This window comes from Hyperoodon ampullatus (genome assembly GCF_949752795.1).
Source record: "Hyperoodon ampullatus genome assembly, chromosome: 8".
Lineage (NCBI taxonomy): Eukaryota > Metazoa > Chordata > Mammalia > Artiodactyla > Ziphiidae > Hyperoodon > Hyperoodon ampullatus.
Window position 1 is genome coordinate 13,385,489 of NC_136921.1, and position 27,265 is coordinate 13,412,753.

The 27,265-nt window shown below is 35.3% G+C and overlaps 1 protein-coding gene across 1 annotated transcript in view; it reads right to left on the reverse strand.

The window, feature by feature from the left end:
- Positions 1 to 880: 880 nt before the first annotated feature.
- Positions 881 to 27,265, reverse strand: part of NYAP2 (neuronal tyrosine-phosphorylated phosphoinositide-3-kinase adaptor 2) — a gene marked incomplete at both ends in the record, with an annotated part of 261,901 nt that continues 235,516 nt past the window's right edge. The window contains one exon of the mRNA XM_079710196.1: positions 881 to 1,108. Coding sequence (XP_079566322.1) covers positions 881 to 1,108 — 228 coding nt within the window. The remainder of the gene's footprint in view (positions 1,109 to 27,265) is intronic.

Here is a 27,265-nt window from a genome sequence, read left to right on the forward strand (position 1 = left end):
TGGTCCCACCCTCTTGAAAGCAGTTGTGCTGTTTAACCTTTGATTCCTTGTTCCTTCCATTATCACAGTGAACCCTGGTCTCCTCCAATCAAATCAATGATGCAAGGACATGTGTCCCTAAAGTCATTTCTGAAGGAAATGTTTTCTGTTGGGATGTCCAAATATATCCTATTAACTTTCTCTGGAGTCTGACTAACCATTGCTTAGTATAAACAAGATGATACTGAAGAGAAATTCTTATAAAGCCAATGTAGCAAAAATATTGGTGTTGATGTAATGTGGATGTCCAAATTCAGCATCACATTGGCATTCATTTCCTGTCAAACCCTTAAAAACGTACAAAGCAACGTATGTTCCTAACGAACATGATATTCAACTTCTACATTACTAGCACCAGATCATATATTGTGTGATTGAACATAACCTATCTGTGAGCTCATGTACAGAAAACAAAGGTGGCAGAAAGAAACATTTTAAATGCAAAAATTAATAATCAAAGGCATCAAGGGACATATAAAAGAGATAACAAACCAGTTAATACCAAAATTGTATCATATAGTAAAACTCTTGATATTTCTATCATTTATATACGTATAATGTGTATTATTTCAGGTGTCATCCATAAACTAGTAAAATATTTACATCTTAATATCTTCTGGATTCAAAATAATCCATGATAAATACGTGTGCCTTAAATGCAAGGAAATACGGATTTTATCTTGAACTAGCCACAAATAGGCACAGCTTCCCATGGGTTTTCCAGGGAACCACTGGCATTCCATTTTGACTGAGACGATATGTAACAGTTACTTATCACATGACCGAGTCGACCTCCCTCTTCGTGTTAAATAATGTGGAGCTCACGCCATCCTGCACACAGTCATATGGCAGTGTCCCAGAATACCGTTTGCTGTTTAGAATAGGGTGGAGGGCTGTACTTCTTTGTACCCGCATTCTTCTTCCAGCTGGGTAGGATAGGCATGCTATCCTGTTTGCAAAGGCCCTTTTCCGTTTTCTGTCTAGCTTTTATTTCCTTGCACAAGCAACGTTTTTTCTCAATCATCTCAAGCATTGTATGGTCTCCATGAAACCACTGCATGCATGCCACCTAGCAAAAAAGAGTGAATACAGAAAAAAAAAATGGAATGAAAGCAGCTTTTTTTTTCCACTGTGCTAGTAGTTGTTTCGAAAAATGTCAGCTGTTTCTATATTTCTGAAATTCTTACAAAGCAAAATTAAAGCATGGAAACTGTAAATAAAATTTGTACTTAAATTATTAAATATTGTAATATTATTAAACAATAATTTAGGCAGGAATAGCTTACCAATATGTTCTAAAAGTCCATGCTATGGAAATAAAACCTTTTTAAAAAAAATTTTAAGCAATTTGCCAAAAATTTAGCTGTTACTTTTATGTTGACTCCATTGGCGTATGCATCTCAATATGTCTAAGTTCAATTATTGAATTACTTTTCAGTGATATCTAATATGAATGTGATATGTTTTAAAGATTTTAACGAACAATTTTATTAGTAAAATAAAACTTGCATTTGTCTACAAATAACATATAGAATTAAGACCTTTAATTATTCTTCTACAAAAATGAGTTTTAATTTGCATCTAATGCTTGGAATTTATATGCTTAAATAATTATATTGCAAAGCAGTTTTGCTATACTTTTTGGTGCTTCAGCAAATGTATAATTAGAATCGTTGGCTTCTGAAATCATACTGACCCAGATCCCGAATAGTTCCAGAACTTCAAAGAAATAGATTCATCAGTTCAATTGGGTACCAGGAGAAGATTCAGTGCTGACTATATATTGATACACATACATCTATTTCTGGACAGGTAAACACTGCTCCCAGGTGTATGTGGCTATGGCCACCAATAACAGTTCTTTAGAACAGAGCTAGTGAGTTGAGTCAGTGTCACAAGAACAGCAGTGTGATTGGGCCAAGAATCCAGGATGGTGATGCTTACACTTAATTGTTTAAGCAAACCTACTCTGACTTGAAGAGTTAAAATAGCTCACTTGGAGTCATTAAGCTTGATGGCACAATTTTAGGAAATAATCAGCAAAAACTTATATGTATGACATTTATTCTATACCAGATCCCTTTCTTCGTATTTTGCATAGTTTAATGCATTTATTCCTCACAAAGATGATGCCCTGAAGTAAGTACTATTTATTAACCCATAATGATGAGTAAAATGAGACTTGATGAGATTTAGTAATTTGCCTAAGCTTACATAGCCAACAAATGGCAGAGTCAGGATTTGAATCCACGAGTTTATCTCCAACACCTGTATCTTAACAACTACACTCTACTGACTCTCATAGTGCATGCAAAACTGGAAAGGATTGGAAAGATATATCAGTACAATGCCTTCAATGTACAGGTGAGGAAGCTAAGACTTCAAGAATTTACATATCTTGTCCAAACCAGACAGGTAGGCTTTGGTGTGAACAGGGCAAAATTGAATTCTCACAATTCTTAATTCTTTATGGAGAGGGCAGGATCTTGAGCTAGAAGTCAAAGATTCAAATTCAGGATGTGTCAGATTTCCACTGGTCACTTCCATTTCTTGGTTTCTTTACATGAATAACTGAATTGATAATATCTTAATTTCAGAAGTTAGTATAAAAATTAGATTGGATAATGAAGGTGAAGTCATTTTTAAAACAGTGAAACATTGCCCAAGAATTATTATTCTAACACTGACAAATACCCAACAGCAGTTTTCCATTCCTGCTCTTTGCCAAGGATGTGTGAAGAACTCTGTATACGTTGTTATGTTAAATCCTCCCAGCTACACTGAAAGTTAAGATTTAGCTACACACTACAAGTGAGAAAGCTGAGTCCCAGAAAGTTTAAGGAACTAGATCAAAGTCATAGGTTATTGGCTGTGATACAGTCCTATATCAAACTCAGATCTGCCTGACTCCAAAGTAAATCATCTTTCTACTACAGCAAGCTCCATCTCCTGAATACTATTTAGAAATTATAATAAGAGTTATTATTGTAGGTACCACCATTTCCAGATGCTATTCAAAAATGCAAATATATTTACAGCTTTATGAGTGAATAAAAAGTGTTTATCAGATAAATAAAAATCAATGACTTGGACTTAGATTCCAGAAGATTATACTCTTAGATAGATATCTTGTATGTAATGAGTTTAACTTGATACAAAGTTTCTTGAAAGGATGGGCTGTGTTTCACACCTTTTGGTGTCCTCTAGTCCCTAGCCCAGGCCCTGGCCAAGGCTGTTCACTTTTTAAGTGAAGTTCTAGGACAACAACCAACAGATATTTGTCCTAACAGGAGATTGCCAAAGTAGCTTGAAAATTTTTCAAAAGATTTATAGTATTTTCTAACATGATAATCTAAGCAATAAAAATACAATAACTCTATTTTGGTGGAAAGACAAGCAAAATTTATTGAGTGACTATAAACTGTTATAAATGGAATTTATAACACAGAATTCCCAGAGGGCCGGCCCCAAATCACATCCAACACAGTAGCCCCAACATGCAGAACAGTCATTTAGCTTTCAATAAATGTTTTAGGAATGAATTGAAGCCACTGTCATTGAACAACAGTTTTTGTTGCTTCTCAGAAAACTCTCAAGATAATTTTCTCCTTAATAAAATCTCACTGGATTTTACACATCTCAAGGAAATTACAAAACCTCCAGTCTTCTTTAAGGTAAGATATTTACAGCATCACTTCAATATTTTCATGGTATTTACTTAACCACACAAACATTAAATCACTTATTACTTAATTTCCTTAATATTTTAGGGTGTGAATCAGTATACATAACTGCAAAATAATAATTTTCCTGGATTGCTCTGACAACAGTGTCACCAATATATTTCATTATATTACACTTTATTTCATAGTTGTCATTACAGTTCATAAATGCATTACATTGTCTAGAATAAGTATGTGTTTTCAGTCAAATACTAGTTTATGCTATATATGTCAATTTATTAAGAAAAAATTCATTCTTTAAAAATCTAAAGAATAGGAATTTAAGAAGAAAGAGTTATATGGTTTTTCATATTCTTTACATTTTTATTTTAGAATAGTTATATATCCCCTTGATTGAGATATAATGGTTCAAAATATTAGTAGAAGAAAATCAACCTTATTTTTCAGACTGACTGCAATATTGAACTATCTTCTTTTGGGATCAATTATATAGTCAGTAAAAATTCCATGAGAAAGCATTGCCCAATACATGAAAGAGGGTGAGGTATTCTAGGAGAATTCAAATACAGGTTGTTAGAAGATAGAAAATTATTTTTTTAATTTTAAAAAGTTTAACAAGTCTGTCAAGTCTGCTGTAGAATCTTCTCATGTAAAATCTGCTATCAAACTTTTTTCTCATTTAAAATACCCCACCCCTAAATTATTATTATGTTATAATGATATGAATGAAGGAAGAATGAGATTCATTTTGGGGAAGATAAGTGTGCTTTTCATATTAACTTTTAAATAAGCATGTTTTTGAATATTTCTTTCTGGAGGGTACACATTGTTTTTAATTCTCCAAAATAAACTCAGTGTTACTTCCATGCCTGTTGACATAGCCAAATCCCTCCCCCCTAAAATGTGTCAAAAATTATTTCATTCTGATAGTAAGATGTTATGCTTTAATTCATTGTTTTAGACATAACAAATAGCATGTTTAGCCATTATATGAAGTGTGTTAAGACTACTACCCATAAAATATATCTAGACTTTCCCATTTTTTATCATCAGATTCTTCATATCTAGTTTAAATTTAGCTGTAAAATTCCATTCCACTTCACCCTGTAGTTGAAAGAACTCTGTGAGTCAATTTACAACTAATTTGAAACTAAGCCCAGTAAATAAACTCTTCCAGTTTAGTTATTTAATCAAGTGTCCTGTTTCTCATCTTTAATCCATATGCATTTATTGTATGAACCATGAAGGAAAGAAAAAATACACAGGCAAGTTAAGTATGCATTGGAAGATAATTGTTCAATTAATATGAACACACTTACATATCTGGGACAAGATTCTCCTATTAACAAGATTCAGTGGAGGCAATATTCTTGGCTAATTTCATGGAGATAAAAATGAAGTGAAGCTCCTCCCCAAGGAGGTGAAACATATATCACCATTCCTTAAGTGTAGGCTATACACAGGACTTCTTTCCAAAGAGTACACTCTAGAAAGGAGGAGGAGAAGAACTTTACATGAAGAAACCTGTCAAACACTACCTACACCACACCTGGTCATCAGCAGTAATAAGTGATGTTGACAGTATTCACCTTTGATATGATGTGATAAGAAGGGCACTTTACCTGTGTGGTTTTCCTCCTCCAAACCATAACTTAGTCTAACCATGAGAAAAACACTAGATAAACCCAAACTGAGAGCCATTGTACAAAATACCAGTCCAGGGCTTCCCTGGTGGTGCAGTGGTTGAGAGTCCGCCTGCTGATGCAAGGGACACGGACTCGTGCCCCGGTCCGGGAAGATCCCACATGCCACGGAGCGGCTGGACCCGTGAGCCATGGCCACTGAACCTGCACATCCGGAGCCCGTGCTCTGCAACGGGAGAGGCCACGGTAGTGAGGCGCCCACGTACCGCAAAAAACAACAACAACAACAACAACAACAACAACAACAAAAACAGTCCAGTAATCCTCAAAACTGACAAGGTCATACAAAATAAGGAAAGTCTGAGAAACCGTCACAGTCTAGAGAAGGTCAAGGAGACATGATGACTGAAATTAATTAATGTGGTATGCTGGAAGAAATCCTGAAACTGATTGATAAAAACTAAGGAAATTCAAATAAGGTATGTGTTTTAATAATAATATATTGATATTGATTCATTAGTCGTGACAAAAACACCATTATAATGTAAGATATTAACAATAGAGGAAACTGGGTGTGGGGTATACAGGAACACTGTGTGTATTCTTTGCAGTTTTTCTGTAAATTTAAAACTACTCTAAAATTCAAAAAATATATATTTTTAAAAATAATGTGATGGGACCATATTCTTTCCAAAGAATAAGTAGCTGTATCTTTCATTCTTTAGATGGAAACAACATGGTATAATGGAAGAGTTAAATGACTTGATTGGGATCTTGATTGCTGTGTGACCTTGAAAAGTCATGTATTTCTCTGAACGTGTATGTACTTCCTATATACATTATATATGTATATATGTACATAATTCATATATACGTAGTATGTACACTTGAATATACTTTATATATAGTATGCATATTTGGAACTGAAAAAATGTAAAGTCCCATACATCATTCATGATCTTATCTATGGAGCTTTCAATGCATCAGGAATAACATAAATGAGGAGTATTAATTCACTTCAATAATTACTTTCTCTAAAAAATAATCAAAGTACTTCCTGATATTGAGTATACTTCATCCAAGAAACAAAAGAATAGTTAGACTGTCCAATAATAAATCCCCATAATGTTTATTTAAAGTATTCAATTTTTTAAAGTATGTAAACCATAAGAGAAAAGAATACTCTGAAATAAGCACATGGAGAATTTCAATATTAAAATCTATATGAGAATAAAACTGATAAAAGCATGCCTATCCCTACTGATTTTGATTTTTATGCCTCATGAGTAAGCATGTAAAAAAAATTCATCAAAGATTTTTAGCAGGTGTGATACTGGCTTTGGAATTAAGTTTAGTTGTGAGTCTGAAGATTTGAGAATCAAATTTAATTTCTTAAACAATAGACACAATACCAATACTAATTTTCAGAAGCTCTAGGGGGGGAAAAAATCTATCAGTTGCATGTTGCTCTCTCTGTCCCAATTTGTGCCACCTGGGTAGCCCATTTGATGAGAAGTCATCATTTCCAACTTGTAATGACCTATGTGGGAAAAGAATCTTAAAAAGAGTGGATAGATGTATGTGTATAACTGATTCACTTTGCTATACAGTAGAAACTAACACAACATTGTAAATCAACCATACTCCAATAAAAATTAATTTAAAAAAATTCATCATTTCCAGTGTGAGGAGTATAAGCTTTAGTCTGGCTGAAAAGGAAGCTAGAGTTACCAAAGTTCTCTGATTTTCCCTTTGCCCTGAAGAAAATTTATCCAGGAGAGCACGAATAACATTAGTGGGTCATCAAGGGAGAGCAGACTCCTATCCTTAGGAGTAACAGGTCAGACAGATGTGTTACTGCTTTCATTGAAAACGTTCTTCCTCTCTCATTTAGTGGGTAAAGAGATTGATTCTTTACTAACAAAATGTACATAAAGAATAAACACGTAAGCACCATGCCTTGTTTACATATATCTTCAGGAAAAAGGACATGGGTTGGCAGACTATAATACACTTTTCAAATAAAGTCTATTGCCTGTTTTAGTACAGCCCATAAACAAGAATTTTTGTTTTAAGCTTTTAAATAGTTGAAAAAAAACAAAAGAAGAATATTCCATGACAGGTGAAAATTATATGAAATTCACATGTCAGCATATATAAAGTTTTACCTGGCATACAGACATGCCCATGCGTTCATGGATTAACTATACCTGCTTTCACACTATCAAGTAGAGTTCAGTAATTGGGACAGATACCACATGGCTTGTAAAGCTTAAAATATTTATTGTCTGGCCCTTTAAAGAAAAAGGTCGCTAACTTACTAGGTAAATAGCCAATTAACCCTTAAAATAAAAAATGCCTGATAGAAGATCAAAAAGGATAATATCAATATTAGTACTATAAAAAAGGCTATAAAACAAAATTAAGAGCATTGATTCATATATACTTACAATATTTTTCATATAAAGTTTGGCCCATTAGATGAATCATAAAGGATGAGACTTTTAGATTTAAAATCAGCTCTGACTATTAGTTTAGAGAAATTATTTGGGCACATTTTTACAATTTCATCATTATAAGAAAGAAGAGGCATGTTGGAATTAAAGAAATAAAGTGGATAATCTGGTTTAAATCTTCTAAATAAGAGATTCAATATAAGGTCAACCTTTTCTTTTAGTAACCCTGCAGTGGCTATTTGCTTGTCTGTGCTATGTCACAGTGTTGATTCAACTTCAATATAAAAGTTGTTTTGATAACTTTTAAAAAAATAATGTTAGTGAATAATATATTTTTTCTTTTTTTCCAACTATATTTTGGAAAGAAAATGTCAGCTTTGCATAACATAGGCAATGACATAAGCCCTCAATAAACCTTTTGAAATCGACATAACACAGAGATGGAAGGGTTATAATTATCTGCACTTGTCAGCAAATTCACTAATTGTTTTTTTACTTAGTTATCGAATAACAAGTGCTCAAATCCATGTTCCTTGATCATTATACATTAAAAGAAAAAAAATGTTTTTTGCTTTGAATGAGTAAAACATACTCTATGTACATATATATGCATCTACCTCTCTCTTCCTATGTATTTGTGTAAAATAATTGAAACCATATAGAGGTGACCCAACATCACAGTATTTTATATTGTAAATATTAAAAGGTACAGTCAAATAATCCATGTGACTTTACAATGACATAAATACCATTTATTCTACTTTGAAAATTACAAATTCAAGGTCAGGAAGATGGTTCCACACTAAATGAATTTTTTTTCTTTTTTCATGAAGGTCGGAATGAAGCTAATTCAACAGAAAAGTGTGAAATATCAAAAATTAAAAACTACATAATGTAAGTGTGCAAAACAAAAAAATATAATATAAATGTGCAATATTTTTAAAAAAAGCTAACATAAGTTGACAAAACCAAAAAAGCAGGGACTAATCAGTTCCATGGGTCTGGAAAAGATCCTGGCTTTTAATCTCACTTTATGATGATGTTGTACAAGCTACTTATCTGGTTTTCTTGCTTGAGATATTATGAGAATTAAATATTATGTCTGAAATGTTCCTAGCTTTTAAACTTTTATGACAGTATTTGAAATAATTGCATCCTTGGGATAACTTTAGCATTTTCCATAGTTTTTTGCCTATGTTTTTTTCATCTTTAACTCTGATCTATTGATTGTTTTTTTAATTATTCCTGTGTAATATTCCCTCGTTTATCAGCAGTGTTGATTTAGAACCTATGCTTTGTGAAAGAATTATTAGACAGATATACACCTGAGGTATATACTGAAACTGCAGTGTTTATTTCAGGTGGTCTAAATTTAGCTTTGAGATATAGATATATTATTAAAATGAGAACCACGTCTTTATTTCAGAGTTGTTTTTGACTGAGACATCATGGGTATACAACTCTCATCCTTCTTTTTCTAGATCTGAAGATCTGCCTCAGTATACAATCTCTGATCAACTATAAGAAACATCACATGTTGGTATTTTAAGCCATATATGATATTTGTTTTTACATATCTGTACTTGTTTATATGATCAATTATGTAAAAATCACTCATCATAAAGATTTTTAAATTGTAAGTTAATAAACCTTACAATTGCATGGCTATAAATAGAGTTTCAAGTTAATATAGATTGCTCATTTTTCTCTGCCTGCAAAATGAGGAAAACACCTAACTCTTCAGTTTTATAGTGATGTCCTATAATCAAGACCCAGGTCACAAGTCACTTTCAAGGACGGAGGCTGGTCTGAACTACTCTGCTAAACAGTGGCAATTATAGCTGTTTCCAAGCTCTGCCAGTACACTGCACATCCGTCTGTAATAACAATAATCCTATTTTTGTGTGCACTTTTGATCTCCTTCTTTCTTAAGGGACAGATTAAGGTGGATAAAATGGATATCATGGCCTGGTTTTACCACTTATTCGTTGTGAGTTCTGGGACAAGTCATATAATCTTCCTGAGACCTTGGTTCTTTATCTGTAATATGAAAATAATAAGACCTCAGGTTTGCTGGGAGAATTGCATGTAATGATTTAGCATCTACTTCATGGTGCACACAAAAATATAGGCTCCTCTATCCCTAGTAGACTGTGAATTCTTTGAAGAGAAGGAGGGGCTCTATAGTTAATACTTACATCCTTATCCTTTAGCACAAGGAAATATGTCATAAATACTCATGCAAGGAACGAATGAATAAACAAATGGATAACTAGAAGAGCAATGCTCTCTCAGTGTCTTCAGGAAAGGGGCTTTGGAAATCTTTGATTTATTGAATAATTTGATTTCACTTTGGCTCAGCTGAATCCAATAATATCCCTAATTGTACAAGGTTAAAGAATATATTTCCTGGAATTTTTGAGCCATAGAAGACATCTAATGTTAAACTCAGTCCTCCCTGCCGTGTGAGCCATAATCTGGGTGTTCTACAGCTGAAAACATTCTAGGGTGTTTGAATCCTTGGGGTCTCAAGGATTTGAGTTCTGGAGTCTCAGAATCCTTGACTCTTTGGCTCAGGTTAAGTGACAAACTGATGCTCCCTAAACTTTAGTATGTGGTCATCTCCCCTTGGGAATTTGCTAAAATCAAATTCTTAGGCACTATACTTAGAGATTCTGAGTCTAGGTTCTAGGCAAGGTGGGTCTCAGGCAACTTCATTCAAATGGCCCAAAAGGCAGTTAATGCTATTCCATAAATGTTTCTCAAATCTGTCATCACCTTTTACATTTCCAGAGTCATTTTCCTGGTTCAGTCCCTGGACTATTAAGATTGCCTCTAAGGTTTCATTTATTGGCTACTTCTCATCCACCATCCACACTTCTGCCCAAGAGCTCCCTGCGAAGCTTCCACAAAATCATGTTAACTCAACGGTTCTCCTTTACCTAAAGAAAATAGTTAATGCTCCAGGTCCATCACAGTCAGCTTCAGTCAGCTAATATTTTTTACCCAGCCATTTACTTCATATGCCAGTCATAACTGACTACTCAAAACTCAACTGGGACCACAGGCACACTACTTGCTCCCATTTTTAGCTCAAGCTGTTTCCTCATTCTGGAACTCTCTTCCTCCCTGCAGCCTCATCTTTTCTGTGAAATCCCACTTATGCTTTTAAAGTGGAGCTAAATGCAGCAAGAATCCATTGTGAGATCCTCTATGACTCTGACAGCCATGCTTGCTTATTTCTGGAGTACCATCTACTCATTCACTCATTCATTACTGAAATCTGCAACCTCTTACACCATGCTATGAATGCATGTGTTTATTACAAGTTTTGCACAAGATTCTGAACTTTTGAAAAGCACAGATCTTGTTTACACCATTTTTGTAGCCCTAGAATCCTGAGTTAGTACTCCCATAGAAGTCCCACAATGTTTTAAATAGTTAAAGCTTCATTGAAATAATATTTCAAAGTGACTAGTTTGAGAGGTAAACTTTTTCACTACATTTTTCTGATTATAAAAGTAAAATATACCTATTACACAAAATATGGGTAATAATATCATAAGCAAAAATTATCTGTGATACCACCATACAAAAAATGTAGTAAATTCCTCACATAAATCATATATGTATATATTGTGATATCTTATGTATGTATAAAATATCTTTTTTTAAACTTAGGATTATATAGTATTATTATATCCTCAAATTTTTCTCATTATTGGAGTCTTAAATACTTTTTTCAAGACATGATAATAAAAATTATTCATTATGAATATCTTTATTTAGTCATTTTATAATTGCTCACATTTGATTGGCTTTCATTCCTTAAATGCTGTAAATAATGTTTCAATATTTTATGATTTTTTTTTTATTCAGGAAGCCACTCAAACAGTAATTCTCAAGTCAAAAGGTCAAAACATTTTAAGGCTGTTGATACAGATACAGCCTATTTGTCTTCCAGAAAAGTTAAACTATTTTCCATTCCCATAGCAGTGTGGGACTTATACCACATCTTTATTAGCATTGAGTTGTGTTACCAAAAGAAACAAGCAAGCAAACAAACAAGCAAGAAATTCTTCTGCATTTTATATGTCTAAAAGAACACTTTGATTTCAAAATTTACTTTCATTAATAGAGAGTTGAATGAGTTTGGATATTTCACAAATGTTTAAAAACAGAGGAGTTGACACATAACCTTAGTTTATTCTTTTTTTCTAATAAAGGGGTAGTTTTACTTACTAATTTATATATTTTAAAATTTAGGGTATTTATGCATTATTTATATTATTAATTTCCAATGTTTGACACTTTAGTCATTTACATTATTACTAACAGGAGTTTCTAATTTTTATGTAGTAAAAGCAGTTAATTTTTTCAAAATTTCTCCATTTTTTTGTTCTTTAAATTTCCTGACTTTTTGATAACCTATAAATATAACTCTTTATGTTTTTCAGAGTTTATGGTTTTATTGTACTCATGAATTCACCTTTTACTTCATTTGTTTACACTCTTCTTTTTTGCTAAAAGTACATTGCTTAGGAAGAGAAAAAATATATTTAATAAGAAAAATGAGACAAAAGGTAAAACAATAAAAGGACAAATTTTACTTTTTAATTTTTCATGAGGTGAGAATCTACTTTTATTTATTTCACATATCTAATCAATTGTTCAAGCACATATTTATCAATCATAGTGGTTAAGCCATATTTCAAATTCTGTAAGTAATTCTGTACTTTAATTTCATTTTATGAGGTAGTAGCTGGTATAAAACTGTCAATCATTAGAATATGAATATCAGTTCTACCTTAAGGAAAATGTTGTCTAAGTGAAAAATTTTACTTCTCCTCTTCATATTACCCTGGTGTAATCATTATCTTCTTCAAACATAAATCTATATGAATACACATATATATACACACAAACAGTCTTTTACAAAAAAAAAATACTGTTTCATTCTCCAGCTTCAAATGATGCATATATTGGACAAATATCGTTTTCCAGGTTGCAATATATTATATCAAAGTCTTCTAAAGTGTTTCATTTTGGAAAATATTTAACAATTATGTTTAAAAGAATCATTACATTTCATTAACAGAAAATCAAAGTCTGTTTTGAAGCTGTCTGGGAGCTGACCATATGCACATACACATGTGCACATGAATACATATACATACATACAATTCATATATAGTCAGAAACATATGTTTGTATGTGTGTATAAAAGTATGGATCATACATTTGTGTGTATATGTATGTATTTGTATGTATATTTGTGCATATATGTGCATATCAGACAAGTTATGATTAAATTATTGAAAGCTATAGGTTTCAAAAACCAAAATTATAAGAGTTTTGCTGAAAGAATATATGTGTCTACAATGTCACTGAAGAAAAAATAGTAGGCTAAAGTTAATAAAGTCTCATATCTTGAGATTCTTGATTGATCTCAAGGAATGATCTCAAAACATCCTTGAATGATTTTATAAATGTTCTAAAATAAGTTAGCAAGCTACATTCACCTTTGATCAAGTGACTTTGGAATGAAGGATTGTCACAATCTAAGTAATAATCATAAGAACATCAACAATATAATAATAGCAGCAACCATTATTTATTATACGTAAACCATGTTCCAGACACCCGACTGGCACTTAGCATATATCAATTTCTTTAGAGCTTAATAACTATATAAGCATGTCTTATTGCTATTTGTTAGATGATAAATTGAGGCTTGAAGAGGTTAAATAATATGTCTAGTATCATATTGCTAATAGAAGGCAGAACTAGAATTGGAATTCAAGACAAAATATACCAAGTGCTAAAGTCTGTGCCCTTATCATTACACTGGATTGTCTCACAGCTAATTCTGATGAAAGTGGCCCACACTGGAAACACACACACACACACACAATTGTTAGGGTACTTCTCACATATTCACTTCACATAGCCAATAGTATGGGAAAGTGTGCTGGGTCACATGAAGGTGGTAAAGTTTGCTGCTGAAAGATTGAAAGATTAGAGGATTTATAAAGTATCAAAACTTTGGGGGAGGGATGAAACTTTGACCTTGTTATTTGTTATATTTGTCATTATTGTCATCACACCATAGTCTCTGCTATTATCAAGATCACGGGCACGATAATCATATAGCATCTCCTCTCAGTGGGCAAGGCACTGTGTGAACACTCAGCCTGCTTCATTTCATTTTAGCCTCACAATAGCCCTGTGATCACCATATTATAGATGAAAAAATCAAGTTCAGAAGAGGTTAAAGATCACTTAGCAGTCTCTAGAGACGGATTCCATACTGAGTGTGAGAGGGAATTATTAATAGAGCAGAATACGATCATCTCCTTCCCCAGATTAGACCCTCTATCCGTAGCTCAGATTCCTTGCCTCTAATCCACAAGAATATATTCATTAGTCCCCAGAGTATTTTCACTTTGTTATATTTAATATCCCACAGTTAAATTGCAAAGGTAGTTCTCTGTCTTCACTTTACCTCCCTCCTGGCTTCCTTCTTGAAGAAGTTATTACTAAAACATCTAAAGGATGGAGCATCGTGATCGGAGATGTGTCCAAGTGGTGAATAATATCAAGCCCAATAACAATAAGAACAATGGGGGGATTCCCTGATGGTCCAGTGGTTAGGACTCCATGCGTTCATTGTCAAGAGTGCAGGTCAATCCCTGGTTGGGGAACTAAGATCCTGCAAGCCACATGGCACGCCCCAAAAAATTAAAAAAAAAAAAAGAACAATTGTTCTTTTCTTCCTATATAAGAATACCTCCATCTCATCTCACTTACAAACTACTTACTCACTGGTTGTATTGCTATTTCCATATAATTGTGGGTTGACGATACGTTACCTGCTCTGGGTCCTTCACCAAAGGCGTCCCTCTGAAGATATTTTTCATTTTACTTCACCAACCACAATTCAAGTTCATTTCAATAAGCATCTTTTCCTCTGTTTCATGGCAGCACACAATATCATAGTCCTTCTACACATATTTAAGCATCTTCAAGTATATTCACAAGTATAGTGAGATGTTAGTGCCTCTTGACTGAGTCGCACAGAAGTGTTGGCTGATTCAATGTGTGGTATTAGGAAAAAAAGCCCAAGAAAGGCTGCATGAAGGAAAAAGACCAGGGATGGCTTTCATACCACCATGAAAGAAGACGCTAATTGCATCAAACCATAATTTTATAAAATTTTCACTGTCGCAGAATTTTAGAGGAGAATAAAATTTCAACTTCTAGAAAAATGGTTTTAAACACTTAAAATGATCACATTTTTATATTACAAGATGACAACTAAATGCAAAGCAAGTTGCTAAAATAGGATGTTAACTCGGTATCTCTTATGAACAAACGCAAAATGCAAATTGGCAATTGTATGTGATTTAGCATATGTTCTCTGGTGAAAGACTATGATCAATCATACAACGGAAAAGCTATCTATCCAATAATACACCATCCATCCAGTTGTGAGTGACATGGTATGTGCATCTCTATATATGTATACAGAGCATGTATACAGGTATAATAAGTAGATTCATCTGTGTAAGGATACAGAAAAACGCAATAGCTTTGAGAAATAATGATAACACTGCATGAGAAAGAGTTGATTTATGATATAGTTCTCAAGGGTCTGAAACTGCCTTAAAGTGTTGCTGCATTAAATCTGGATAAAGTTGTGAAGGACATCTAACATAAGCATAAATGATATGTGATATGATATATGACATTCCTATATCAAAATGCAAGATGAGGTTTTTCAGAGGAAAGTTGATTTACATCCAAATATCAAAAATATTATGTCTATGTCTTCAGACAGGGCAATGTATAATCTTAAAATATAGCTATAGATATAAATACAGACGTAGACATAGATATACATATATACATACATATAACTTAATTGCCTTTTTACTATTTTATGATTATGAATTCTTTACCCTGGGAACGTAAAAAAACTATAGAAAAATTGTGATACATTTCTTCCCAATAAAGAAAGCACAACATATTCCTCAGCAATTAAACCTAATAATGACTACAATTTCAGCCGTTAATTGATTAAACATTGTTTGTATTAAAGAAAAAAAAAACCTCTTAGCAGGTTTCAGAATTAATTTATGTTTTTAAATGCACAAGAACTTTCTAAGTAGAGTGCCTTAAAAAGACATTCCCTCAAGGAGCAAACGGTATTACAAGATAAAATTCAATTATAACAAGTGTATTGATGTTTTTCACTAAGAATATTCTCTTAATCACTTACATTAGCATTAATTTAATTTCAAGTTTAATTTCATTACAAAATATTGGTTTTAAATAGTGCACATGGACTTGACTACAGATAAATTAGGGAGAGTCACATCTCAATAAACATTTGTTTTATCTAGCAAAAGAGAGGGAAGTTCAGAGACAAGCAGAATAAGCTAATTCTCAAGGAAAAGTCTTTACAAATCGCTGGTAGAGCTAGTAATCATTTTCAGATCTTGGAATAGAGCTGAGAAAGTACATAAAATATATTTTTTTCTCCACTAGAATGCATTGCCCAATATAGGAGCTTAACTTTGTAATAGAATGAGAAACAAGCTGTGGATCATAATACTTCCCTTCTGAAGCCAGCTTTGCTATTTACTAGCTCTGGCAAATCACTTCACTTCTCTTGGCCTCAGGTTAGAAAGGACCAGAGAGCACAAACTGTGAAATGCAAGGCTGCATCAGGCTCACAGGTGTATGTTGTATAAAATGCACAATATTTAAAATTTTTGAACCAATGTGAAAAAAAATCATTAGATGATATAGGAAGAGAGAGAGAGAAAGAGAGAGAGAAACAGAGGGGGAAAGGAGAGGGCCAGGGCAAGAGCACCTAGAATTTGGCTTCTCTTGAAAAATCAGAGAAACATGGCAACAGTTGGCTGGGTCTGAGTTTTCTCTCCTCTCTTTAAATAGGCTTGTCTTTGCTGTTCAACTTGGTTCTGTGTAATTCACTGCTGAGGCAAAGTGCCAGTTGCCATTTTTCATTTCACTAGGAATAAAACTTTTCATTTGATAGAAAAATATTTTCTGCCCTGTTGATTCTATCAAAGTGAGAAAGTACTCATTTCCAATGCCTCCTAGGCAGCTGCAGGCGTTGGGGTCTGCGGCTCCCTTACTTCACCATCTAAATAAATTTCCTTTCATTCTGTGATTTCAAGTCTGAGCCACGTTGACCTAAAGTTTGTGGCCTTTCATCCTAACTCAAAATAAACACTTATGCCCCAAGTAATCAAAATAACCCTTGTAATGTTGACCATAAACTAATTGGACTCCAATTAGTTTATGGTCAACATTACAAGGGTTTATAATTGGACTCTAATCCAATTATAATTGGATTTCCTCAAAAGAAGTTGGCCATTTTCCTTTTAGCCAAATTCATCCAAATTGTTATGGGGTCAGTATGGAAAGGCAGGAAAAAATGAACATCTTGTACAAGAAACCCAAAATCAGCTTAAGAGCAAGCAGTTTCCTTGTAGCTTATGATCTACCAAGCCAAGAGTTCAATAGAGAGGTTCCTTCCTTGCTACCTAATTCATGTTCTCCATCTCAATTTCTTCTCGCCTGCTTCCCACGCTGTTTACTTACTGCCCAAGAAGACATCCTTCATATCAATGGTAATTCATGTTATAACCATTGAGGATGCCAGCTCGTTTAAAAATACCTTTCAAGGCTTCCATGGTTGCTCAGTGGTTGAGAGTCCGCCTGCTAATGCAGGGGACACGGGTTCATGCCCCGGTCCAGGAAGATCTCACATGCCGCGGAGCGTCTGGGCCCGTGAGCCATGGCCGCTGAGCCTGCGCGTCCAGAGCCTGTGCTCCACAACGCGAGAGGCCACAACAGTGAGAGGCCCGCGTACCAATAAATAAATAAATAAATAAATAAATAAATAAATAAATAATAAAAATACCTTTCCTAAATCAATACTCAAAAAGCTTCTCTAATTGTGAAAAACATATGCTCTTTCAGCCTGAAAGTTATTACCTAGAAAATGGCTCTTCCATCCCAGGCCCTCTCAGCTCCTACCTTTCAAAGAATCAATTATGGGTTGCAGTATCGTCCTCCACTATACATAAGGACCAACTTATGCTCAGAAGTGGAATCAAAGCTAAGATTTGAAGCAATAAAATCCTTGGTGGTGACAAATGGGATATTTTCTGCCATATCGGTAAACAAAGGACGTCACAGTCATCAGTGATTGCAACCACAGCCAACGGTGAGCTGCTGAGCCCTAAGGGAACTCAGGAAGGAAAGAATACCTGCCATCTAGCAGCCATCAGAAGGCAGCCACTCCCTAAGGTGAGCCCTGAGGAAACTCAGGATGTGAAAGCACAGGATACTGGCCCCAGAGAGCTGAGGTGCATATCTAAGGAATGATTTCAGTGAGCCCAGATTCTTGCATCTTCCCATACATAGAAAAGGGCTAAATTCCTTAACTTGAGATGCCTGGTTTTCCTTAATTAACAATAACCTTTTGATTTTCGGACTACCTGCCCTTTGTTGCAAAACTCCTATATAACCTGGCTTCCCTCCTCACCTCCTTGGAGCAGTTCCCTCAGGGTTACTTGAGATGCTGCTTCCCGGGCTTGAAGTCCTACCAAATAAAACATAACTTTCAACTTTTAGGCTGTGAATATCTTTTTTTAGTTGACAGTGGAAACGATTCTAGGATTGTCCCTGTGCCTCGGCCATATTATGCTACCCTCATTCACAAGTCACTATAGCATTTGCCTTACTAATGCCTTTCAATTGGGGGCTTCAGAGAAAGGAAAGAGAGTCAACAGAGGGATAGTGCTGGGGACAGTGGCAAGGAAGAGCAGAATGGAGGGGGAATTACTGCTGCTATAAGACTTCTGTTCCTAGAGAACTGCTTTCATCATGTCATTTATCTCCCTAGAATGTCAAAGGGCTTCCATTGTCAACAGTATTATGTCTACATAACTTGGTGCATTTAAACATATGGACCTTATGGCCACATCTGCTTTCATGATCTCATTGCCTACAGCTCCCTTATTAGAATCCTGGGTTCTCTCCAGCTTGTGGCAGTGCATACCACTCCTGATTCAAATCGACCCTGCTCAATTTCTGTAACAACCTCAATTGGGAAAAGAATTTGAAAAAGAATAGATACCTGTATATGTATAACTGAATCACTTTGTTGTACACCTGATACTAACATAACATTGCTAATCAACTGTGCTCCAATACAAAATAAAAAGTTAAAAAAAAGAAAAAAAGACTCCCTCAGTCAAGACTGCTAGATGTCCAAGGAGATGACATACCTACTCCTTTTGAAAATATGAGGAATCCCTTTTGGTATGCTGCTCTGGACCCAGTTTCTAAGAGCCTGAAGAAGTAACTGACACAACTTCACAAGTCCATGCTTTCATAAAACTATGACAAACTTTCTTCCTCTCAGTTCTTACCCAGATTTAGACCAATAAACCACTCAGAAATAAAATATGGGGGGGGGGAATGAAAGTCAGAAAGACAAAGGACAAGCAGGAAGATATGGGTGTTTTGTAATAGTTTGTAGAATCCTTCCTACCAGAAGGATTCAAATGGAACTGAGATGGCCAAAAAAATCCTACTGTTAACTTTCATCTCTGCTTCCCTATTTCAACTGCTCTTCCCATGGCTCCCCGCACCTGCCAACATAAAGATAATTCTAAATGCATTTGCTACGTTCTAGTAGAATAATTCATACATTACTCATGAAAGAGCTTACAACTTCTCATGGCTATACTTAGGACCCTAGTATTAAATAATAAAGAACCAATATATTTTAATAATTTTAATTTCTTGGAATATCTTCCTTAAGACAACATTTAATTAACCGTTTTCTAATGAAATTAACATAAATGGTTTTCTAAGTTGGTTCATAAAGAAGAGTGCTGAAGCTCAAAACCGTACCTGATTGGATGGTTTGCATCTTTCAGTGTCCAAAAAACGTGTGCGGAAGGAGCCTTCTTTGCAGTACTAATAGTAATTAGGGTGCTAAACAGATTATTAACAACTGACTTATACTGAGCACACATAATGTGTCTGGTGCTCTTCCAGATGCTTTATATAGGCTAATTTTTTTTTCTTTTCTGTACGTGGGCCTCTCACTGTTGTGGCCTCTCCCGCTGCGGAGCACAGGCTCCAGACGTGCAGGTTCAGCGACCATGGCTCACAGGCCCAGCTGCTCCGCGGCATGTGGGATCTTCCCGGACCGGGACACGAACCTGCATCCCCTGCATTGGCAGGCGGACTCTCAACCACTGTGCCACCAGGGAAGCACCTATATATGCTAATTTAATTACTCCTTGCATCCATCTATAAGGTCGATAGTATCATGCCCGTTTTACAGATGAACAGTTGGGGCTCTTAGAGTAAGAAACATGCCTCAATCACTGAGCAAATAAGTGGATGGAATAGAATCTGAACTCAGGCAAACTAACTCCACAGCCCCCATTTTTAAGTCTTATACCATGTGGCTCAGTTCTTGGGGTGGCTCTGTGAATGCAATGAGGTTATATATATAAATATTTCCTATTATATAGATATCACTGTTCTGGGAAAACAGCATGTGACCAATAGCTGTTCATTTTTCTTCTCTTGCAATTTCATAGGTCAAATAACTGAGGTTCAGAGGAGTCAAATCACTTGCCCCAAGATGGGTCACCTGGGAATAGAATTGCCAGGTCTTACTTCAGAATCTGCAAAGTTGCACTGCTTCTGTATGAACGCAGTAAGTCATCAGGAAGTCCAAAGACTGTAGGCACTTCCGAGATCATCCCCTCCACTTTTGCACCATCACTGCTATCAGGATTTATGCACTTTTGTGTACAATAATTACATATTGAGTATTCAATCCCTTGAAGTTACACAGGGACTTGTGACTGAATTCTGAATGTGTGTCTCTCTCAGGACAGACATATAAAAATCTGTCACACATGACACTCTCTCCTTTTCCCCATCTGTCAGCCTGAGACAGAGGATTCAGCAGAAGGCTCAGAGGTTCTCAGGAATGACAGGGTCATGGGTTCAGAGGAGCCCAGATCTGTCCAACAATCAGGAACAGCCATCACCCAGGAACATCGATATTGGATTTGTGCAACTAAGAAACATTTTTTCAAGGGAAAAACACTAAAGTTTTCGGTTGTGTCTGTTACAGCAGCTCTGTTACTCACTTAACTAATACACAATCACAAATGTAAAAAAAACACACAAAGCGTGAGGAAGTATATAACTCTTGGACAACTTGTGTTCCATCTAGTTTTTTAATATGGCTATAGCTGGATCTAGAGTAGAATGTCCTAGAATGATATTTTCCAACATTTTACATCCTATCTTTAAAAAGACTCCTGTGGATAGATACAAATCTAATTATGGAAATGCCATGCAATATAAGTGACAATTTCTTTACATACATTTTTTTAATGAATGTGTGGGTTCAGAATTACAAAACCAACCTTAGCTTTTTCACAGTCAATAGTCAATTTCCAGTTTTCAGAAAATAGAATTGCATTGGAAGGGTCATTGGGGAAGTTATGAACTGCCTCAGCTTTCCACTTTATACAATAGAAATACTAGTCTCCGTTACAATTTAACTATGTGGGATGAATGAAATAGATAATATCCTTATAATAAACTTATATAAATATAAGTTGCTAGCTCTGTCATTTAAAGATGTATGCTCACCATACAATCCCTTGAATTAAAACAAAAATGAACATTCTGAGAAAATTGAGCCCTAGAACTGTAGAAAAATGCAAATGATTGCCCATAGAATAAGGAAAGGAGCAATGCCATATTTGGCATTCATAGTAGTACAGAATTTACTTTACAAGTAAACTGCAACACTTTGCTATGTGTAATATAGCCCCGGGATCAACTCCACACTCCTGTCCTCCATTGGTACATTCCTACGAGGCAGGCCTTTAGAGAACCAGAACTTTTTCCATACTTCTAAATTTGAGCAACTTTTACTCTCTGCCAGAGAGGTCTTTGGTTAAGAAGAGAGAGATTTCTTTTGTCAAATTCATCAAAACAACATTTAGAGGTTTCTAATGACATTCTAACTTGAAACACTGGAACTTGTGAGCAGATGTACTGATGAATCCAAACACGCATTGAGTGTGTGGGAGGGATTTACATGACAAGAGGAAATGCCAAGAGGTAAACTGAACATCACAGCACATTAAGGACTGTGTGAGCTGCTTTACAGATCATCTCATCTCACGTCTCCACTTAAATGCACTAAAATAGTTGTGACTCTCTCTATATTACAGATGAGGAAACCGAGGTCCCAGAGCTGGGTGATGAAGGATAGAAGTTTTAAGTCAGGGTTGATTGATTCTACAACCTGTCATCTTTCTACAAGACAAAACATTCTCTGAAATTAGAAGAAAGATAAAAGTCAATAATAAAATGGATTTGAAAAAGAAATTAAAACCATTAGAAACTTCACTCTTCAAATGACAATGTATTACCAAATGTGTCTGAAATGTATTGTTTTAAGTTATACTAGATAGTAAATAGAATTACTTAATTCAATATGTCAGGGAGGAAGAAATTTTCCTCTACCCTCTAGGTTCTTCTGGCTGGTCTAAGAATTAAATTGATGTGAGACAGGTTAATATGAGAAAAATCATACAGAAGTTTAATAACATGCATACATGGGAGAGACACAGGAAAATTGAGTAACTCATCAAAATGGCCCAAGCCCTCACCTTAAATGTCATCTTCAGCTAAAGACAAAAGAGGATGTAGGGGGTAGTGATTTGGGACTTCAAAGGGGATGAAGGCAATTCACGTGGAGATGGAAAACAAATGTTTGGTAGATAAAAGTTTGCTGGACCAGGCAGAGACAATGGGACACCAGAGGAATTTTAACAAACAGACTTTGCTAGGTTCCTCCCTGTCTACACACTACTTCATACTATAGTTATCTGTGGTGATAGTTCCCTTCGTGAAACAGGTCTTCTATCTACATTCTTTTGGGCAGTTAAGAAGGTCAAAGGTTTATCCTGAGTCTTTTGGGCCTTAAAAAATAATCAGCTTAAATTAATCCTTCTGCCAAAAAGACATAATTAGGGGTGGCAAATTTTGCTCCCCTGCAAATATAATTATCAAACACTTAAGTAAACATTGCATAAAATGTTTTAAAATACCAAGGCTCTCTCTGTATCATATATATTATAATTAATGTAAAATATCTCATTTACTAGTTAGTGTTATTTTTTCCTAGGACCAGGATTTCAACTTATACAGTGTTTTTAATACTTTCTTTCCTACCTTTTTTTTCCCCTGAAATAAAGTACTTGTTTTTCTAAAGCATTCTTCAAAAATGAGAACATGACTCTGAAAGCAACTGTAATGGTGTCCATACTTGTTAAGCTACATTTTTCCCTGAACGTTCTTGCCAAGTTTCTCATACAATATATTTAATATCTTTCTCTTAGCTGGGGTAGAAATAAAATAATTTCTTCATTGTCCTTTGAGGATTGTGCAATGGTAACAAAACCAATGATGCTGTCCACTTTATCATATATTACCATTATCCTATACCCTTTAGAACTATAATTACGGCTCATCTTAATTGCTACCATTTTCCAGATAGGGCACCTGAGTCAGAAAAGTTAAATAATTTGTCCATGAAACTCTGCCAAGGGATAACTGAGCGAGGATTAAACTCAACGATTCTGCACATCTGCACATGTATATCATGAGCAATGCATTCCATAAATTAGAATATTCTGACTGGGATTCCTCTGAGCCTCTCAAGCTTATATCCCACATCTTATCATGCAATTCAAAAATATATAATATTCAGGAAAGAAGAAAATGGTCTCTATTTTTCCTCTCTTTCACAAAATACTACAAACTGGAGGAAATATTGCTTCTTTCCCATGAAATTTTAGAAAAAGTTCTGAAAGAACTTGACCTCTGAAGATGGAACCTATTAATTTGTTCTAAGTTTTCAGAGGAGCATTGTAAACAATGACTAATGAAAATCATTAATGTAACCTAGGCAGATTGCAAAAAAAATGTCTTGTCCGGTGATTTGAGAAGGTAGTAATGGTTAGTCATTTATTTTACTATAGAAATTAATAAATCCCATTATGTCTCTCCCGTTAACACATAAGACTGAAGTTTTGTCCCTCACTTCGCTAAAACATGATCTACTCTAAAATCAGTATGTTATTAGAAGTATAACTTCCAGATTATACCCCATGTTCAAGTTCTCTGAACCTCAGTGACCCCTGTGCACTTGGCAAACATCAACTAATCTTCAGGACACTTCCACTGGGACCAAATATAACCTCCAGTTTTCTATCAACAGATTGTTCCCAGGAGAACCTGCAAAGAGATCAGGTTCGGGATATGGGATGGAACACATGTTCCACTTCTCAGTTGACTAATGGCAAATATGCAGGGGCTTCCTGGTCTCAAATAGTGAAAGGAGACAAAGCAACACAGCAATAACAGGTCAGGGGTCATGGTCATATGATGAGGCTTCTAGGCTGAGGGCAGCTGTCCACCCTGCACTGTGCACTGATTCACTCTGCACACCTCTGGTTTCTCCAAGAATCACTATAGCACCATCACTCATGGCTGCCCTCTGCACAGTCACCTGGAACAGTCCCAAAGGGCAAATGTGGACTCAGATATTTCTTGTCAACTATTCCAAATGCACTAACCTTCCCCACTCCTCACCAACGCTTCTAGATAAAGAGATAATAAATTCTTCTAAGAGGGATTCATAAACTCTAAGACTATTTTTTAAGTTAAGTTCACAAAGCGTTACATCAGCAAACACCAGAAAATATAGCCCTTCTTAACATGGCATGTCAGAATGCTTTTTAAACCTCCGAATCCACACACCACAACCTAATATATATTCAAAGCCCCAAACTCTCTGCAAGTTACACTCTCTTCAAGACACCCGTTCCCTCATCAAAGTCTTGCTGGGAGAAACAGACGTTTTTCATTTAATTTTGCTTCTTCCCTCTGCCCAGCAGCTCTCAGAGCAAGAAAACCAGTTACTGAAACTCTACTGGACCCAACTCAGGAACATTGAGACCCTAAACTTTGTGGCCTCGCCCGACTTCCTCAGCCTTGACCTTGCTTTGTCATTATGCCCAAGATGAAGGGGAAAAGGAGGAGAGTTGGTAGTGAGTACAGAGATGGCTGAAGATCCCTTTGGCATTTTCACCCTCCCTGCCAAGGAAGAATGGATAAGAGCTAAGACTGCTGGTGCCCTAAACTGTTCTTGTTTCACCGAATATCAGTTCTCAAAGGAGACTGAGCTTTCTGACTATCCTGCATGTCTAATAATTGCTCATCAGTACTAGAATCCGACTACCAAAAACGTTACACGACCATAACATATGACATGAATTTGATTCACAAGTGCCCATATTTCCTATCAGTACCTGGAAAAAGTGGAGTTTGCTATTGCTTCAAAGTAATAATCCAAGAATCATGTTTATTTTTCTAAAAAAAAAAAAAAAAAAAAAAAGGTTATAACCAACCCAAATACATTTTAGGAAAATTAACTTTAATCCAAATCACTGTCGTCCCAAAACATATAAAAATTTTGAATTATTATTTGATGCTCCCAAAATGATTGCCAAAAACCTATAGTAGGATTTTTTAGAGAAAAAAAACCCTGTATTTTTCTGAAGAGATAAACTAGCCAATAGCACCCCCTGGTGGCAATAGACACTCATCTGCTTGGGAATCGGCTGTAGTTTTAAAATCTCCTCCAAAGGTAAGATTTCATGACGTCTCCCGATAAAACATTCCAGGATTTTACTCTCAGGTCTAATAAAAATACTTTACAAGACAGCATGCACCCATTTCCTCTAGTCAAACCTGCCTCTTTAGTTGAGATGAGAAACAGATTGTCTCTACCCTTTATTGCTGGCCTCTGTGTACATCGTTAGGGCCATGGAGAGGGAACCACAGCAAAATTGTGTGAAACAGGTCTGGTCAGAGGAACTCATCATGGCCCACCTACACATCCGTCCAGAGGACGACCCGCAGATACTAGGTCCACTGTTCAGAGCAGAGGGTGTAATTTAATGGGCCAGAATGTGCAAAGCAAAGATCTCCATCTGAAGGCTGCTTCAAGGGTCCAACATAGAACGTGAATCACTGCGCCCCTGACCACTGCACAGGGTCACACCAACTGCGACTCTTCTCAGAGGTGATACTCAAAACGGGTTTTAATCAGGCGTTTTTGAATAATAGTGTCTTTTAATGTTTTCACTCTCTGCACTTCGACTATAATGGGACAGAACTAAAATTAAAGTTTTTTTTTTTCTTTAAAGTCTAGCGCTATACCTTTTCTGTCACTGAACTGAAGACTATTTTACATTTTCCTCATTTAACTCTTTAAAGGTGAATAAACTTTTGATTTTTTATGTTATTCACTTTAGCACTTCCCAGTGATTTTCAAAGACCAAGCTGATGTCTGCCCAGTACATTCTGCTCTCAGGTTGACATGAGAAGACTTTCTTTTTTCTGTTTTTTTTTTTTCCACTAAATAATTACAACTTTATTATTATTGTTACCTCAGGTGATTAAGAATGTAGGCTTCTCGTGTATATCTCTAGAGAGCATTTGTTTTTATAATCCAGTCAGTGTAAAGATTAGCTTTACCCCAGAGTTTTCCAGGGGAGTGAAAAATTTTAAAAATGAATTAAACATGATGTCTTACGTGTGATAAGGGAAGATGTAATTTGCCGAGACTCATTTGGGGACCTTTAATTTTTAAAAAAACACAGTATAATAAATGTCAAATTCACATTTCATAATGACTTTTGATCTTATCTCTAAAAGGTAAAGGACAGATTCATGGAAAGTAGTATAATTAACACCCATTCCATAAGTGCATGCACCATGTTTTATGCTTACAGGTAGATAATATATGTTGTAAACGAACAACCAATTGCATATTTTCGCTTAAAATCTCCTAAATTATATGTGGGCCATAGATTCATTTTGTAGTTTGTTGATAATCATACTCGTCTTTAATCTCATGTAATAATGTCTGTAGTTAATGTATATTCAATCTATTTTAACCTAAAATGAGCAAACAAAAAAAAAAGAGGGGAAGTCGTCGGAACACAACTTTCTCTTTCCTTTATTCATTCAAGGGTCGCCCAGCATTGAACTTAATGACTGTCAAAAGATTTCTAGTCCAGATAAATGCAGTCATATTAACTTTAAAGGTCCTCTCCCCCCCTCTAGTGGTGAAAAGCAGTATAGAAAATGGACAGGATACCCATGAGATTGCAGCTGATAGTTCAGGAAAAACACTGCTTGGAGAGTGACTGGAGAGGGTTCAAGTCCCACATCTGCCATTGACAGCTACATGAACTTGAGAGTTCCCTTGGCCTTGTGT